Below are 18943 nucleotides of genomic sequence, written 5' to 3' on the forward strand. Positions count from 1 at the left end.
ATGAGGTACATAGGGGGTCATTCCGACCCGATCGCTCACTGCAGTTTGTCGCAGTGCAGCGATCGGGTCAGAACTGCGCATGCGCCGGTGCCGCTGTGCGCCGGCGCATGGCAGTCGTCGGTGCCCAGCAATCGTCTTTGAGACAGAGGCGGTCGCTGGGCGGGAGGGGGCTGAACGGTGGCGTTAAGCCGCCATTTAGTAGGCGCGGTCCGGCCAACGCAGGCGTGGCCGGACCGTTGGGGGGGCGTGGCTCGGCGGCTGCGCTGGCCGGGAGTTACTCCACAGATACAAAGTCATCGTCTCTGTGCGATGCTTTTGTATTTGTGCGGGAGGAGGCTGGCACTGACATGCGGGGCGGACTAGCCCTGTGCAGGGCGTCCCCCCACATGTCTGGAAACATGATCATAGCTATGCTAAATTTAGCACAGCTACGATCAACTCGGAATGACCCCCATTATCCCATACTACATATATCATAAATGGGTTATTTTTTATTTAAATGAGTCTCTTTTACTTTTATATTAAAAACAACAAAACAACAACAACAAAACTGAAGATACATTTTATTAAAGAATTTATTCTGTCTTATTATTCATAGGAGCTCAGTTTGATTAATATGCAAGAACTATCATTATACAGAGATAACAGAATACAAATACAGGTATGAAGTGATTAATATGATAATGTGTGGTACAGTATATAGTGTGTGATAATGTGTGGTACAGTATATAGTGTATATATAGTGTGTTATATATTATATGTTCTCATATGTTAGTGCCCAAATAACTGAAATGTGTTATTTTCCTTGCAGATAACAAACAAACCATGCAACAGATTGCAAAAAATACAGTCAAATTCCATAATTTACTTATTGGTCATTAAACATTTTAAACATTAGAAAACAAAATTTCAGTGTAGAATTTTTAAATCTCACAGTGGGTTTGGGTCGTTGGATAGACACAACTTAGGTCAACAGTCATTAGGTCGACCATGGAAGGTCGACATGCATTAGGTCGACATGGACAATAGGTCGACATGGTCATTAGGTCGACATGTACTAGGTTGACAGGTCAAAAGGTCGACATGAGGTTTTTGACTGTTTTTGGTGTCGTTTTCTACGTAAAGTGACGGGGAACCCCAATTAGTGCACCGTGTCCCCTCACATGGCTCGCTTTGCTCGCCATGCTTTGGGCAAGGTGCCTCGCTCCGCTACCACTTCGCTCGGCACAGATTACCGTTCCAATCGTAGTCCACGTGGATCGGTAAGTATGAAATTTTTTTAAAAACATGAAGAAAAAAAAGTGATAAACTCATGTAGGCCTTTTGACCTAGTACATGTCGACATAACGGCCATGTCGACCTAATGGCATTGTCGACCTTCAATGGTCGACCTAATGAGTGTTGCCCTAAGTTGTCTCGACCTAACGACTGTAACCCCTCACAGTAAACTATGTACAAAATACTTATCGCAGACTAAGTAGATTAATTATAATAATAAACTAAAATACATTAATTCGTTATTTTTAAACCTTCATATCACTGGTTATTCTGTTCCGTAGATAATGCCTGTATTACTGCTTCTCCATCAGTTTCATTAAACATTTTTAAACAATCTGCAAAATTGGCAACATATAATATCCAATAAGTATGCTTATTGGAATTGTACATACAAAGCTGTTTTTGTTATGCAAGTGTTTGTAATTTAGCATCATGTGTCAAAGGGATTATTACTGTTATGTTGCATTGAAGCCTGCTGATCCCATCAACCATGCTATTGCTGTTCACTGTCTCGTATACCACAAAGTATCTTCACAAGATTTTCAAGGCCAAAAATGTATCCATGATCCGGCCCCTCGTGGACTGTCAAACTGTTTCTAGAGTCTGTAAAAGTAGTGTGAGCAAAGTCAATCATTCTCACATCTACCTTACCATGGCTGGTTCCTTGACAGGCTGATGATATTCCCATATTCTGTAAGCAGACATCTGTGTCTTTTCCTTCGTAGACCATAAGAAGTGAACTTGAGTAGAATCGGTATGAACCTTGAGTCTCAAGCACTGACTTAAGGGATTTTAGCTGAAAAATAATGGGTTCTAACAGATCAGACCTCAAACGGTATCCATTGTGGAGGTATGTATACAGAGCCTGACGGAAACCTTCACGGGACAACTTCCTTCCATAGTATTTATCTCTGCAGAGGAACTGGCCATTGTCTGCTTTGTACACCTAAAGATCAAAATGTAAGTTTAGCACTTTATTAAGTTATTGATAATCTTCAATCACAATGCATGACCATTAAGTTAAATGTGAATTACTACTTTTGTTTGTACTGATTTTGTGACACATTATTAGATCTTCTCCTCAGATAAACATTGATAAACTGAGAACTATTCGCACCATGATCACAGAACATATGGCAAATTTGGCCCATCTCATCTTTGGACTCCACTGTACTTTTTTTTTTAGTGGGGAACTGATTTGCTAGAACAATGGCATTTTATTATCTTTGTTAACCCATGTGCTGGCGCCATCTTTTAGCATATATTTCCTGACCCATCTGTCTTTGTGTATCACACACCCGCACCCGCTATACAGTATATACATCACTAAGCTATATACAGTAGTTAATAAAGGGAAATAGAAATAGAAACTCATTGTACTGCAGACATACACTGAAGTTGACCTACGCTTGACACGGAATAAAGCAACATAAAGAGATGGCATTATTAGAGTCCTAGAGTAAATAATCTTATATAGGGAAATGTACATGGTTTTTGATGCTTGGAATTTCTGGACTACACAATCTAATATATACTGTAGGGTTCTCTGTGCAATGCAGTGTGATATCTAACATATTCCATAGCCAGAGCCGGCCCTAGGCATAGGCAAACTAGGCGTGTGTGTGTGCCGCGGGTGGGGGTCTGGGGCCACTGCGGGTGGGGGGGGGGGGGGGGTGCGGTGGTGCAGCAGGTTGGGGAGGGGCGGGTGCAGGGCGGCTGTGGGTGGGGGAGGGGGTCTGGAGCCACCACGGGTGGTGGAGGGGGATGTGGGGGTGCCACGGATGGGGCCCGTAGGTATTGCGAGTGGGGAAGGGGCAGGTAATGCTTCTCCTCCTTCTCCTCCTGGAAGCAGCTAAGCTGCTGTCCCCCTTTGGCAGTGGACCTCCAAGAGACTTGCACAGCAGCGAAGCAGCCAGCCACTATTGTTAGCGCCGGTGTCCCAACGCGCCGCATTACAGGGAAGAAGATGCACTCAATAAACTACAGCTCCCAGCAGGCCTTAGCACCAGAATGCTTCAGTGCTAAGGGTTGCTGGGAGCTGTCGTTTATTTAGTGTGTCTACTTCACTGTAATGCAGCGCATTGGGACACCGGCCCTAACAATAGTGACTGGCTGGCAGAACTGACTGACTCGCTGAATCAATGTAAAAAGGTGAGAGTGACACTGCACACCCACTGCACTGCACAGCACTGTCACCTTTTACACCGATTCAGCGTCCAGACATTACCCTCTGTGATATCCCCCACTCTATCCGTTACATTAGCCATCTCGGGGCTTCCAGGCCGGCAGCCCAGGTGCTTTGCTGCGGAGTCAGGGCCTCTGGGGATCTGGGCATGGCTGTGGCTTGCTGGAGATGCAGTGGCATACCCTTCAACTGTACAATTTTGGCAGGTACAGTACCTTTTTTATGGTCTGTACCAATTTTTGGCTCTCCAAACTTCCATTGAAAGTATAGGAAAAGGGGCGTGGCCACTCCCCTTTACCAGTGGCCATGCCCCTTTTTCGAATTTGGACCAATTTTTATGTGTAAATTGTTGGAGGGTATGTTGCTGCAGATACAGTGGGCCTATTTTGGGGCGTGGAGCTGTAGCTGCAGCTCCATCAGCCTCATTGTTAATCCTGCTCTAGGAACACACAGCAGACAAAGGGCAGAGCCTCCCATTGGATGTAACCATTGTGGAAGGGCGTTTCTCGCCCAATCAGCTGTGGACTGGGTGTGAATAGACCTGCTGCTAACCCAGTGAGAGCTCCTAGCCATGCCAAGCGTTATCCACACAGTCACAGAGTGACAGATCTGGACTATTATATAGGAGATAGGTGTTTCATTATCCCTTATAATACACAAGTTACAATTTAAAATAAAAGTTGCTTGTGTGACAATCATAACTTTCCATTATATACTGTATTCAGTAGAAGCTATGTCTTTACTCTTGTGAACAAACTATTGTACTTGTGAACAACACTTAAGGCTACTCTGCTTCATTCCATTCACTATACTGTACTTCTCCCAATAACTTTCAGCATCAGGCCAGCAGCTAGCTGTCAATTAATACTCTCAAAAGACACAGCTGTGTGACAGCTACCAACTTTTATATATCCTCTGTATTCTTTTATATGGTTTCTAGTACATTGGAGCCATTCCCAGCGTCGCCTTGGCTCCCTCCTTCACTCTGTCCCCCACAGTGTGGGAGCCAGTGCCGGGAAACTAGGACAGCGAAAATGTGTCAGTAACAGCAGACGTGTGGCGTCTCACATAAATCACTGTCCAAGCGTGTCACTGGGACCACAGCCCATACTCTTCATGAATCTATATAATAATGTATTATAGTTTGCTCCTACTGCGCCTGTCAGTCTCAGGACAGACCATAGCACATTATTGTATACAATAGATGCAACTTGTAACTGTTTGATGACTTTTAATAGCCTTATATTTTGTAGTTGTTGTATATACAGTATTTACAGGAGTATTTACATATAGTTATGTCATTTAACATTTGCAGTATTTATATAATTAACCTTTGTGTCATACTTGCTTACCATCCTGGAATGGTCAGGAGACTCCCGAAAATTGGAAAGGTGGGCAAATCTCCCACAGCAGTGGTGCTCTGGTGCACTGTGATAAAACCCTATATGCCAACTGTATTGTAGTTGTTATATATTTTACCGAGGATGGGTCTGAAATGCCTGCGGACGGGATGTCGGTGGTCAGAAATGGACTGCAGCATCCCACTGTTTAGAATTCCGACAGGGGTCAAGAAAACAACTATCCCTCACTCTCTAACCCTAACCCTAACCCCTCTTTACAGCAGCCTAAACAGAAGCCCCACACCCACCCACCCACTGCCAGACTAGCCCTGACTCTCCTTGGTGGGACCTAAACCTAACCCTCCCCCCCCCCCACCTCGCAAACCTAACGCTAACCCTCCTCTCCCGCAGTCTAACCCATAACCTAACCTCCTAGCAGCCTAACCCATAACCCCCCCCCCCCCCCGGGCAGCTTACCTCTCCGGTGGCCCGGCAGTCACTTGTTCAGTAGCCCGGCTGTCGGGATGCCGGCGTCGGCATTGTGATCTCATTTGGATGCCGGCGCTAGCATTCTGATCAGTGCCGGGATTCTGGCGTCGGTATTTTGACAGCCGGGATCCTGACCAGATCCCATTTTACTTAAGATGTCTGGTTATAGAGGGAATCCCTTTAATGAACAGGGTGCTCTTAAAGTTATAGTAGGATAGACTCGGAAATTATATTTTATTGTATCCACTATGAGTATCCCCAACCTATCAAGCAATTCTACAAAAGACTGCGCAGAATATATATAAAGCGAGAATATATATAAATATATATAAAGTGAAAAAATTAAGAAAATTAGACCAGCAGCCAGGTAGCCAGAGGGGAAAATTAAATCTTTCCAAAAAACTGACTTTGCAAAAAGTCCAGTTTTCCGGGAGTGATAATTTTATGATGGGGCCATGATGAATCACAAAAAAATTGTGAGAAAATGCAATGACAATTTAAAACTAAAAATTCTCATTGCACAATATTTTCATGATAAATATGCCCCTTTGTGTCTTTAGACCTTGTACTTAAAGTTCGCTCCTTTTATACTGTATTTACTGCTTGTACATCTCTTGTGCAGTTGTGTACTGCATACTATTAGACATTTCACACTTTTGGATGTTACTGGTAATGTAAGCAAATGTTAGAATGGATGCTGCAATGTTAGGGCAGAATTTTACCTTTCAACAATTTTAGTAAATAACGCTCATCAATTTGCAGCAATTAATGAGATAAAATAATATTTTAATCACTTATTTTTTCCTGGGTATTATTCTCTCATTAATTCAGTCATTAGTGTAATTTGAACTATGTTATTAAAAATATAGAACAGCCACACTGCTTAAATAGAACTTCCTGGACCATTAATGACTTCTAGCATAAATATCAATATAATTTCTTGAAGCCCTAAGCGATCTCTGTATAATTAAATTCCCTAGTGCTAAGAGTGTTTGATTATACTTTGAAGCAATATTCACTCTAGCTGCATGGACACGCAAGTTTTATTTATGCCTGTGCAGGGATAGAAGCCTGTCCCATACCACAGAGCTCTTTATTACTAAACAATATGACACCTGGGCGTCACTTCTTAGTGGATGCAGGATACAGGTTTAGAGACGAAGAAGGTACCTTTCCCCTATCAAGGACATGTTTGTGCCCAGAAATGGTATTCTTTTTTCAGTTTCGACCATCTTTCCCAGTTTCTCATATTGCTTACATTGCAATTCTCAGGATCTATTATTATTATTATTATTATATGGATTCTGTAATTAAATAATTATTAAATAGGAGTATCTAAAATCCCCTAAAATTCTATTATACCTTGGTCTAATAAGCAATGCATGTCATGATGCAGGGCTGTAACTAGGTGTGTGCGGAGGGGGCACCACACATAGCGCTGCAAGGTAGGGGGCGCTGTTGGCGGCACTTGTCAATTATCTGTTTTAATTACTTTCATTTGCAGCTTCCGCCTTTTTGAAGCCCAGCATCTCCTGACCGCCCCCGTCTTCCACCATCACCCCTTCCATCGCTAATACCTATACAACATTCATGAACTCAACTTTAGACTTTTTTGTTATTCAGTCACACTGTCCTTTATTACATTTCAAGATGCTGACATACCCGGGATTCAAACCCATTGCCTGTAGCATTCCAGTCAGACAATCTACTCATTGAGCTCTCTGCCCTTGCATAGAAATACTAAGCTAGATAATTTTAACTATTTGAAGCCTACATTAAACTTTGTGTAAAAATGATCAGCATTGCGGCTGAGCAGATCTATGTAGTGTGTGGCTGCAAGAGATTGGAAGTGTGGCTACACACTATCTAGATCTGCTCAATTACAATGCTGATTTTTTTAATTTATTTTTATAAAGTACCAGTAACTACATATAGGGGTAGATTCAAATGTTTGAAAAGTCAGTTGGGAGTCTGTTTTTTCCTATCTAATAGACAGGAAAAAACAGACACCTAACCGACTTTTCAAACATTTGAATCTCCCCCATAGTGTTCATAGTTTGTATGCAGGATCAAATAGCTCAATGAGTCGGGTGTGCCAGAGAGAGAGGCCAACTCTCTCTCTCTCTGGCACAGAGCACCATAAAGTCTGGTTACGGCTCTGTCATGATGTGGATTGTTTCTTACAGTTCATCAAGAGTGACCAGTAATGGGAGAGCTTTTGCTTGTGGCTTCCAGCTCTCTCCAGGTTTATGGCCTGATCTGGTTGCGACTGAATAAGTTAGAGCTGAAGCCACGTGAGAGTAATCCCTGGATCCTGACTGACTGATAAGGTTATGTGCACTTTTTAGGCAAATCATTAGTTCCTGTTAATGAAAGATGTAGTATGTGAGGTATTTCAATGACATGTGGAGTAGTCTTGTGTATGTTTGAAAGAAGAAAATGTAGATAAACACTCTATAGTACTAAGCACTGCTAATCAGAATAATTATAATAAACTGCAACCTAACATAGAGTAAACTTAAGGTTCTCATCTGGTGGATCTGGTGGATCCCTAACACTAGGTCCAGGGAATGGGACACTCCAAGTCAGTACAGGCCAACAACCCCATGGCATCACACTATTGAGAGGTTAAGTATTACAAAATGATGCCCCAAAGCAGCCAGGCCACACCATCCCAGGGGGCCCCGCGCTACAAAGACATCTCCAAAACTGACAAATTGTATAAATACTGTATTTATATATTTGAAGGACCTAGGACATTTAAGTAGGAATCTGAAGGCATAGGGATGTGGGCTTGTGTCAGTAGGTTTTGTGCTGTTTTTTTGTAGGCTACATAAGAAATATATTTTTATTATGGGCACAATGAGATATGCAGAAAGGAGGGGAAAGACAAAAGCAGAGCATGAGAAGTGAAGTGTGCAACCTTTATGAACAGTGCATATAAATGCCATCAGTGCCGGATATGCCCCTACAATGACCGGGAAGATTACCGGTGCGTGGGGCCGCCTGTTGTCTGTTTACCCACCCTCTTAGCGCCCAGTTATGGCTTTTGTGCATGACAGCCAGCCAGCAGGTTATGTGGTAAGGGGGGGCGGGGAAACAGATGACAGTCGGCCCTGCACACCAATCAGAGCTACTAGTGCGGCCGATGTCAGGAGAAGAGGCCTCCACCAAGCTTAAAGGAGGTACGAGTGCCACAACGCCAGTGAAGTCACGCACCTCGGAGGAAGAGAGGGTGTGCATCAAGCCGGAGAGATCAGTTCAGAAGTCTGTACTGTGCTCCCCGGGCCGCCAACAGCTGCAGTCTCCCAGACTGTGCAGCGAGGAAGGGGGACACAATGGAGAAAATCGGGGTTGACAGGGAAATGTCCTCTGATTGCGCTGTCATTGGCTCCTGCTGCAGTTTGTCTTAAAAAAAGAAAAAATAGACATGCAGCTTGCAGCACATTTTATTTTTAAAAGACTGACAGGCTGCCTGCTGAGCTGTACTGGATGACAGGGGGACATGGAGATCAGGAGCAGTTCCAGGTGCAGGCAAGTCGGGTGGCCTCCCAGGGCACTACGGCCTGAATGAGCGGCCACAGTCATCCCATAGGTGCCTGCCTGCACCCCAGCTGCAGCAAGCGCCATGGGCTACATGGGCGCCCGCTGCAGATAATACCATTGAGAGAAACACTCGGATGCTAGAGGTTCTATTGGACCTCTAGCATCTGGAGGAGAGAAGGGGGACAGACGCTAGAGGTCGAGTAGGACCTCTAGCATCTCAGTGTTTCTCTCAATGGTATTGGCTGCAGCGGGCCCCCATGTAGCCCACGGCGCCTGCTGCAGAGGAGGTGCAGGGGAGCAGGTGGGTTGGGTGCATATAAACTAGTGATGAGCGGATTCGGTTTTACTCGGTTTTACTCGGTTTTACTCGGTTCTCAAAACGGCATCTTATTGGCTCACGGATGTCACGTGTTTTGGATAGCCAATAAGATGCCGTTTTGAGAACCGAGTAAAACCGAGTAAAACCGAGTAAAACCGAACCTCGCTCATCACTAATATAAACCCCTTGCCAGTGAGAATGAATCCCATGGCAACGGGTATGAGACCCTGCCCGTTAGCATGAAACCCTTGACTTTGAGCATGAGACCCCTGGGAACAAGCATGAGACCCCTGGAAGCGAGCATGAGACCCTTGGCAATGACCATCAAACCCCCTGGAAATGAGCATGAAACCCCCTGGGAACAAGCAAGAGACCCTTGCCACTGAGCATGATTCCCTTGGCAATGAACATGAGACCCCTGGCAGCAAGCAGGTAATTTAAAAAGAAATAGAAGCCTTACTGTGGGGCATAATTTGTAAAAGATAAATTATTGTGTGTGGGGCATAAAATGGTGTCAAAGGCATTACGGTGTGTGGCATAACATGTAATGAGCATTAGGTGTGTGGCATAACATGTAATGGGCATTACAGTGTGTGGCATAATGTGTAATGGGCATTACACTGTGTGGCGTAACGTGTAATGCGTATTACGGTGTGTTGCCTAATATGTAATAGGCATTACGGTGTGTGGTATAAGTTGTAATGGGCATTACGATGTGTAGCATAAGTTGTAATAGGCATTACGGTGTGTTGTATAACATGTAGTAGGTGTTACAGTGTGTGGCATAAGTTGTAACGGCATTACGGTGTGTGACATAACGTGTAATAGGCATTATGGTGTGTGGCATAATATGTAATGGGCATTACGGTGTGTGGCGTAACATGTAATGGGCATTACTGTGTGTTGTCTAATATATAATAGGCATTACAATGTGTGACATAAGTTGTAATGGGCATTACGGTGTGTGGCATAAGTTGTAATGGGCATTATAGTGTGTGGCATAATGTGTAATAGGCATTATGGTGTCTGGCATAATATGTAATGGGCATTACGGTGTGTGGCATAATGTGTAATGGGCATTATGGTATGTGGCATAATGTGTAATAGGCATTATGGTGTGTAGCTTAATATGGAATGGGCATTACGGTGTGTGGCATAATATGTAATGGGCATTATGGTGTGTGGCATAATGTGTAATAGGCATTATGGCGTGTGGCATAAGATGTAATGGGCAGGGAATTACGGTGTGTGGCATAATGTGTAATGGGCATTATGGTGTGTGGCATAATGAGTAATAGGCATTACGGTGTGGGGCATAATGTGTAATGGGCTTTATGGTGTGTGGCATAATGTGTAATAGGCAGTACGGTGTTTGGCATAATGTGGAATGGGCATTACAGTGTGTGGAATAATGTGTAATTGGCCTTACGGTGTGTGGTATAATGTGTATATAAGGGCTACTACTGTGTGGTGTAATGTGACTGATGGACACTACTGTGCAGTGTAACGTGAACTGGTGCTGTTCTGTGACCACGCCCCTTCTCCATGAAGCTAAATTTTCACACTGGGTGCCACAAGATCTAGAACCGGCCCTGATGGAGATCTGCCTGGGGGGGTGCGAGGGGGATATTCTGTAGTAGGTGCTGGGAAGGTTTTTTGGTGCTAAGAGGGGAATGATCTATATTTAGGTGGGTTCATTCTATGGTAAGGGAAATAATGATCTATCTCGGGAGGGAGGGGAGTATTCTGTGCTAGAAGAGATGATCTGACTGAGGGGGTTAGTCTATGCTATGGGGAGATGATGATGATTTGTCTTAGGTGGAGGAAGAATCTACTAGGGAGAGCTGATCTTTCTGAGGGGGAAGGGAGTTATTTATATCTAAAGTAGGATGACCTACAGTATAGGGGAGGGGGTAGTCCATGCTAGAGGGAAATTATCTGTCTGAGGGTGCTATTCTGTGCTAAGGGAGATGATGATCTATCTGGGGGGCAGTAGTGGATTTACCAGAAAGCAACACATGCATGTTGTATTTAATGGTAGTTATTATTTGAGCTGACTGGATAGTAACAGACAGTCATAGAGGTAGGTAGGCTCTGCTCGCAAGCTTACACTCTATATAATTGGGGCTCACGTAAAGTTGGATGTATTTGTGTGATCTGTGTGTAAAAATATTAATTTCTGTACTGCACAAGGACATACAAAAGACTTGTGTCCATAGGCTGATCTCATCTTGCACTTATGACTGCTTATGATTAGAGAGGCAGAATAGGGGTGGTCAGAGGCCAATATGTTTTCAGTGAATATAGTAAGGGTATGTGGAGGAAAATGCAACAAAGACAGTGTCGAAAAACAGAAGCATATTTGACTCTTGCTCAACCTACAGTATGCGTTAAAATATTATAATGATGTCTTTGGTCCGGTGGGGGTAATAGCGGTAGGTCAGGGGGAAGTGTTAGGAGTAATGGCATTTCTTGTTTTTAATAGAGCACATGTTCTGAAACTCAGGACTCCAAACAATGCATGTTTTCCAGGTCTCCTCACAGAATCACAAGTGAAATAATTAGCTCCACCTTTTAAAATGTGTTAGTGAGTAATGAAGACAGCTGTGCATCTACTAGGTGACCTGGATAACATGAGCTGTTTGGGGTCTTGAGGACTGAGTTTGAGAACCACTGTAATAGAGTATAGCATGAAATAGCTATAATTGCTTTAAAATGTATTTAGTGAATGTGCACAGGATTAAATGTCACCCCAAGTTTAATTTCTTAACTACTTCTGCTACAACACAATACTTTCTAAACTTTTTAATGTGTCAGGTCCAGCTAATATGACATGCTATGCCTTTTGTTGGTGTATCTCAGCCTACATTACATTTTAAAGTAGTAATCCCGCCTACATTGGTATTGGTCCCGCCTGTGATGTTAGTGTATTAGAATGCTTAATATTTGTAGGCACTCCCTTACTAATCTGTGTAAGCCTGAATCTTCAGTGATGGTCCCTGGGACCAGGGGGATGCTGGGAAGTGGGTGGTCCAGTGTGCAGTGTGTCTGGAGTTGGGGATGGAATAAACAGCACAGCAGTGAACTCACATGTCTCTGTGTCCTGATTACTGGATTTACAAACATATGAACAAAACATGGTGTCAGAAGAAGTTTAACTTGGACTGAAAGTGCTCTCAGAGTGTGAAAAAATCTTGCAGAAGTCTGTAAGGCTGTGATACTCAGTGTCTGCAACCTGCCGTGTGCTTCTCTCTTCAAACAGTGAGTAACCATGGATAAACTAGCTCCTCCAACAGGCATGCTGATGTCTGGTAACTTGTCTGAAAACTGGAAAAGATTTAAGCAAAGGTTTAATATATATCTTGCTGCATGTGGAGCTGATACAGAGGCTGACAAAACGAAGGCATCCATATTCCTCCATGTGATAGGAGAGGATGTGCTGGACATTTATAATAGTTTTCAGTTTGATGAGGGGCAGAATATGGTGCTATCTTCTATAATGCAAAAGTTTGAAGATTACTTTGTGCCAAGGAAAAATGTGACATATGAAAGATATAAGTTTTTCACATGTGATCAGAAGTCTGGAGATGGATTTGATCAGTATGTTACAGAGCTGCAATCACTCAGTAAAACCTGTGAGTTTGGTGATTTAAAGGATTCACTGATTAGAGATCGTATTGTCTGTGGAATACCTGATAATGGACTCAGAGAGAGACTGCTGAGAGAGCAATACCTAACACTAGACAAGGCAGTGACTATGTGTAGATCTGTAGAAATAACTAGATTTCAAGCCAAAAAGGTTCACAAGGAAGTTGATGCTGCTGTCCATGTAGTGCAGAACACAGAGCCAAGCAAACCTCCATTCTCAAGAATGAAGCAGTCTAAGCCACAGTCTAATAAGGAAATGTGTAGTAGATGTGGAAATGCTCACAATCCTAAAATGTGCCCTGCTTATGGTAAAACCTGCATGAAATGTGGTAGATTTAATCACTTTGCCAAATGCTGTAAAATCAAAAGTGACACAACCAATGTGCATGCTGTTAAACAAACAGAGGAATGGGGGCGTGGCTTGACTGGAGAAGAGAGCAGACGTGTATCTGCTGGCCTCCTCTCTCCAGTTTACTAACATCTTTGTTATACAGGATTACCCTTTGCTGATCCTCCCCGGGGGCTCCCCTCCCCTCCCTGCAGACCTCCTAAGCCCTGCAGTGACTGCCGCAGAGCCGGGGAGCAGTTTTCACTGCTCTCGCAGGTTGCGTCCAACACATCCCCGGAAGCCGGGGACTCGCGTACTCCCGGCGCCCGCGATTCGAGCTCCACGGCGGAGACGCGGCGCCGGGTAGCGGCGCGGACCCCACACAGGAGCGCCGGACCATCAAGGAGCCTTCCCCTGCCCCCCTGGGTGGATACCCCCTGGGGCAGCAGGTCGGGGAGACTCCGGACAGCAGGAGGGAGCAGTGGATCCGAGGCCCAGGGAGAAGCGGCGGCCATCTTGGATTCCACTAAAGAAGCTTTACCTGAGGTAGCTGTGTGCCTGTGCATTTGTGGGGGTCTCTGGATTAGGGCTACACCAGGATTGGTGGCCCTCTGGCACTGTTCTCCCTCTGCTCCCACTCTGGGGCCCCTGTTGAGGGATTTGTGCATACACCTTTGAGGGGAGAAATAGCCTTTTACGTGGCACTAATATTCTATACTGCAACTGCACCATCTAGTGGCCTCTGGGTGTAATAGCACACATTTTTCATACAGTGTGCTGGATATAAAATACATATTGCTCTGCAGAATTTATAGTATCGCAGATATCCCGTCACCTGCCGAGATGATCGGCCGTGATGTACTTATGGCTGAATAGCCAAGATATTATGAAGTGATCGCTCTGAGATAACTCTGCCTACACCCGAATGCTCCTATGACATGATATGACAACTTGATTTTTGCGTGGACCCCTCCTCGATTGATACCCCAGAAGCCGTGTGCCTCCCATTCCTCTACTTCTGTCATTCAGCGCTGCCATGCCTCCCAAGAAATATAAGGCCGCTAAAACTGTCTCCCAGGTGGCGTTCTTTAAACCTTCTCCTCAGGCCGCTAAAGCAAAGGATACACGGGGTGGTACCTTTAAACCTGCTGTCCCGGTGCCCTCGCCATCTAGAGACATGTCTGCCCCTACCACAGCACATCCCCGCTTCATCAATGATGGTGACTCGCTTACGGTGGGTGCTATGAAACATCTCCTGACACAATTAAAGGATGAAGTCGCGGCAGAATTCAGAGCGACTATGAAGGAATGTCAGAGATCTATCGACGAGATAGGTGGCCGCACCGATCACCTGGAAACGAAAATGGGTGAGGTGGTGTCGTCGCACAACGACCTGATCTCTTCTCATGATCTGCTCCAAAATGATGTCACGGCACTCAGGGACAAACTCTCGGATATTGAAGACAGAGCGAGACGTAACAACATAAAGCTACGTGGTGTCCCGGAAGCCGTCGCTAATAGCGCTTTAAAAGATTTTGCAGCTGACCTCTTCAGCAAACTCCTTCCTTCGTTTCGTTCAGCTGACTTTCTACTTGACCGTATCCATAGGCTCCCTAAAGCCAGGAATGCTCCTGACGGGGTCCCCCGGGATGTCCTTATGAGGTTACACTACTTCCACGTGAAGGAGGCGATCTTGAAAGCTGCTAGACCCTCGGATACTGCATCGGAGGCTTTGGGTTCACTTCAGATATTCGGAGACCTGTCCCCCGCAACTTTAGCGAAACGGCGCTCTATTTACCCCATCACATCAGTGCTACGGAAAGAGAACATTCTATACAGATGGGGATTTCCCACTAAGTTGCTTATCTCCCGAGAAGGTTCTACTGTTGTCATAACGAATGTCGAGGAGGGTAAAAAGATCCTAGCATCATGGAACTCTGCAAGTTCTTCTACACACACCTCTCCCGAGCGGGGCCTTCAGCGGGACTTGGCCTCTTCGGCTGCAGAACTTTGAGTATTGTTTGATTTACTACACTTGCATTGATTTCATGTTTTCTGATTGGTTTGTAGTGTCATGTTTCCTACGTTGCACCAGTTCCTTGGCAACTGTTTGATGAGGGTGTCTATGTGATAGCTGTGTGTTATTAGTATGTTTTTCAGTGATGCCTTCTCTTTGCCGATTTACTGTTAGTTGCCAGTCTCTGCTGCCCCGTCTGCCGCCCGCATTTTTCTGTCGGCTGGGAACTCTACCCGAGTCTCCTTTAATTCCGGTGGCGGTCAGGGGGACCAGAGATGCAGTGCCGAGGAACTACAATTTGTTTAATCTTGGTTCGGGTGCGGGCAGATTGACCACTACCCCCCACAGTTTAACTCTGAGTCGCCATGGTTAGGCGTCCACATGTGCCCCCGAGAGGGGTTATTGTTCTGTTTTTTCTTTCTGTCATCCTTCATCTTTGTGTCCTTTCTCTCCCATTCCCTCTATATTTGTCCGGAAACGTTACATACACTTTTTACCTGCCAGTTGGTTGTCGATAGTTATGCAATCCCCGACAGCTCTACAAAATGGTTAACATTGTTTCTATAAATGCAAAGGGTCTTAATTCCCCACACAAGAGGAGATTAGCACTTAATTATTTCCATAAACTTAAAGCTCAAATCATAGCCGTCCAGGAGACTCACTTTATTAAATCAGCCCCTCCTAGGTTTACTAATGGGAGATTTCCCCACTGCTACCTAGCCAACGGGCCAGCAAAGAAGGCGGGGGTGGCAATCTTGATATCTCAGCACTGCGCGTTTTCCCTCACTTCGCAATACTGCGACCCTGAGGGGAGAATTCTAATTTTGGTTGGCATTCTTGAAAATAAAGAAGTGACATTAGTTTTTTGCTACGCTCCCAACAACAAGCAACTAGCATTTTGCAGGAAACTTTGCGCTAAGGTGCAACAATTGGCTAAGGGCGCTTTACTCCTAATGGGGGACTTTAACTTGACCCTGGACCCTCTAGTTGATAACTCTAGCAAGCGGCCCTCGCTCTCCAGTCAGCTCCATAGGAATGCAAAGGGCTTTAGCCAGCTACTGGCGGAATATAATCTCTTAGACCTCTGGCGCGTTAAACATCCAATGGACAGAGATTACACGTTTTTCTCCCCGGTGCACGACTCCTATTCTAGAATAGATCTAGCATTAGCAGACAAGTGGACTCTACAGTCCATCCGTAAAATCTCCATCCTCCCCATGTCCTGGTCGGATCACTCCCCACTATACATCGAATGGGACATAAATAGTAGAAAGGTTTCCCCGGCCCCCTGGCGCTTAGGTAAACTCAGCCTTCTTCAGCCAGAGACCACGCAGGCGATCCAAACCACCTTGGATCATTACCTCTCTGAGAACTCTCCTCGGGAGACATCTATTTTCACATTCTGGTGCGCCCTCAAAGCAGTAACACGAGGGACGGCGATTCAAACTGCGGCTAAGCTTAAAAGGGCATATCATAAGAAATTAGAACAAGCTGAGCTCACGGTCGCTTCCCTGGAGAGTTCTCACAAGGCACATCCGCCAGATAAAGCCCTCCTTAAGTCATTGAAAGAAGCAAGGGAGGCGGTAAATGTTTTCTATCTAGCGGAGGTCCAACGCAACCTACATAGACTGAACCAAAAATTTTATGTTTATGGCAACAGAGCTGGTAGATTACTGGCGAGGAAGCTGAGGGGTAAGAGGGCGAAAGAAAAAATCCATATTGTTCACACAGATAGGGGTAAGAGAGTTTACGATCCTGACGAAATTGCAAATGTTTTTGCATCCTATTACTATTTCAACCTACAGGCATAGATGTTCAGAATTTTCTGAGTAACTTTCCTCTCCCCTCGCTGTCGTCGGAGTCATGTAGCCCACTAAGTGCGCCTTGGACTTTAGCCGAAGTTGAAAAGGCCATTGACTCCCTTCCAGCAGATAGGGCCCCGGGACCTGATGGTTACCCCTCTGGTTTCTATAAATCCTTTAAGGAGAACTTGGCCCCGGTGCTCTTGACAGTGTTTAATGAAGCCTCAGAGTCTGGCCACTTCTCCAAAGAGATGCTGGAAGCTCAAATCATCACCATTCCCAAACCGGGAAAAAGCCCTACCTCAGTCCAAAATTTTAGACCAATTGCTTTATTAAATACGGATCTAAAAATCTATGCCAAATTAATTGCTAACCGTATCAGTCCCCTTCTTCCTTCCCTTATCAACCCCGATCAAGTGGGCTTCGTTTTCAACAGACAGGCCCCGGATAATACGCGTAGGGTGATTAATGTCATTGAGCACTCTGCCTGTAGAGGAGAACCCCTCCTAGTTTTGTCTCTGAACGCCGAAAAGGCGTTTGATAGGTTGAACTGGGATTTTATGAGATTAACTCTGGACAAATTTGGCTTTTCAGGAAGGATTTTAGACTCTATCCTGGCTCTCTACTCCACACCCAGTGCGCGGGTCTTTGTTAACGGATGCCTTTCTTCACCCTTCAATATTTCTAATGGCACGCAACAGGGCTGTCCGCTATCTCCTCTTATTTTTGCATTGGCGATAGAACCCTTGGCTGCCTGCATTAGATCCCGGGACTCGATTAGAGGCCCGGTCATAGGGGGCATTTCCCACAAAATTAGCTTGTTTGCAGACGATATTTTGCTATGTCTTTCTGACCCCGAGGCTTCCTTGCCGGTTCTTCATGATGTCCTACAAACTTACTCGGATGTTTCCTTTTATAAATTAAATACAAATAAGACTGAAGCCCTCCCACTCAATATAACCCCGACTGTGGTCTCTAGGTTGAAGGACTCGTCCAAATATGCCTGGAAGTCCTACTCTTTGAGATATCTAGGAATTAATTTAACCAGAGAAGATAATTTGATTGAGTGTAATTATGCCCCGTTATTAAAAGCATTTACGGAGCTGACTGGGGAGTGGATGCTACAGGAGGTGTCTTGGATGGGCAGGATTGCTGCTGCCAAGATGGTCCTGTTGCCGAAATTAATGTACCTGTTTCGCGCTATACCAAGGCCCCTTCCCAGACTCTTCTATAATAAATTTAATCAGGTCCTGACCAGATATGTGTGGGGAGGCTCTAGACCAAAAATTGCAAAAAAAACTCTCATTCTGCCCAAACTGTCTGGTGGGGTAGCTTTCCCAGATATAGAAAAATACCATGCTGCATGTCTGATGAGTCAGTCTAGAGACTGGTTCGACCCCTCGAGCCCGAAACCTTGGGTTATCCTGGAAGCTTCATGCTTAGACGCTGTTTCTCTCCCTGATCTGTTTTGGTTACCACTGTCTGCTGCTCGGGGTAGGGCCGGATCCTGCAAGTCTATTAAAACGACCCTAGATTCATGGCATAAACTAGTGCTCTCTTTGGAAGAGATTAATTTACCTGCCCCCTGCCTGTCGCTATCTGCTCTTATGTCATCGATTCCTAACGTCTCCCTAGAGGAGTGGATTCGAAAGGGGCTCTTTACTGTGGGCGATTTATTTGTAGGCGACGTCTTGATGTCCTTCTCTCAACTGCAAGAGAGATTTGGGATTCGGACTCAAGATTTCTTCAAATACCTGCAGGTGAGAAGTTGGTTACACTCATTTACTCCCCCACATCTCCACAAACCTTCTCTTCCGGCTTATATTATAAGCCGATTGAAATCGTCCTCGCATAAATATGGGATTACGTGGTGGTACCAATTTCAATTAACTAATGGCCCACAGACAAAACTAAAAGCTCAGACTTTATGGGAAAGAGATTTGAACAGGTCCTTTGTTGATGCAGATTGGGACAGTATATTTAGATCCTGT

The 18943-nt window shown here is 44.9% G+C and overlaps 1 protein-coding gene across 3 annotated transcripts in view; it reads right to left on the bottom strand.

Annotated features, from left to right (window-relative positions):
- Nucleotides 1-564: 564 nt before the first annotated feature.
- Nucleotides 565-18943, bottom strand: part of IP6K3 (inositol hexakisphosphate kinase 3) — a 335650-nt gene continuing 317271 nt past the window's right edge. For 2 of the 3 annotated variants that reach the window (XM_063954852.1, XM_063954851.1), the window contains exon 5: nucleotides 565-2224. In XM_063954852.1, coding sequence (XP_063810922.1) covers nucleotides 1772-2224 — 453 coding nt within the window. In that variant the 3' untranslated portion in view covers nucleotides 565-1771. The remainder of the gene's footprint in view (nucleotides 2225-18943) is intronic. The other variant, XM_063954850.1, reaches the window with a different exon arrangement.

Source organism: Pseudophryne corroboree, chromosome 2, assembly GCF_028390025.1.
Source record: "Pseudophryne corroboree isolate aPseCor3 chromosome 2, aPseCor3.hap2, whole genome shotgun sequence".
NCBI classification, from domain to species: domain Eukaryota; kingdom Metazoa; phylum Chordata; class Amphibia; order Anura; family Myobatrachidae; genus Pseudophryne; species Pseudophryne corroboree.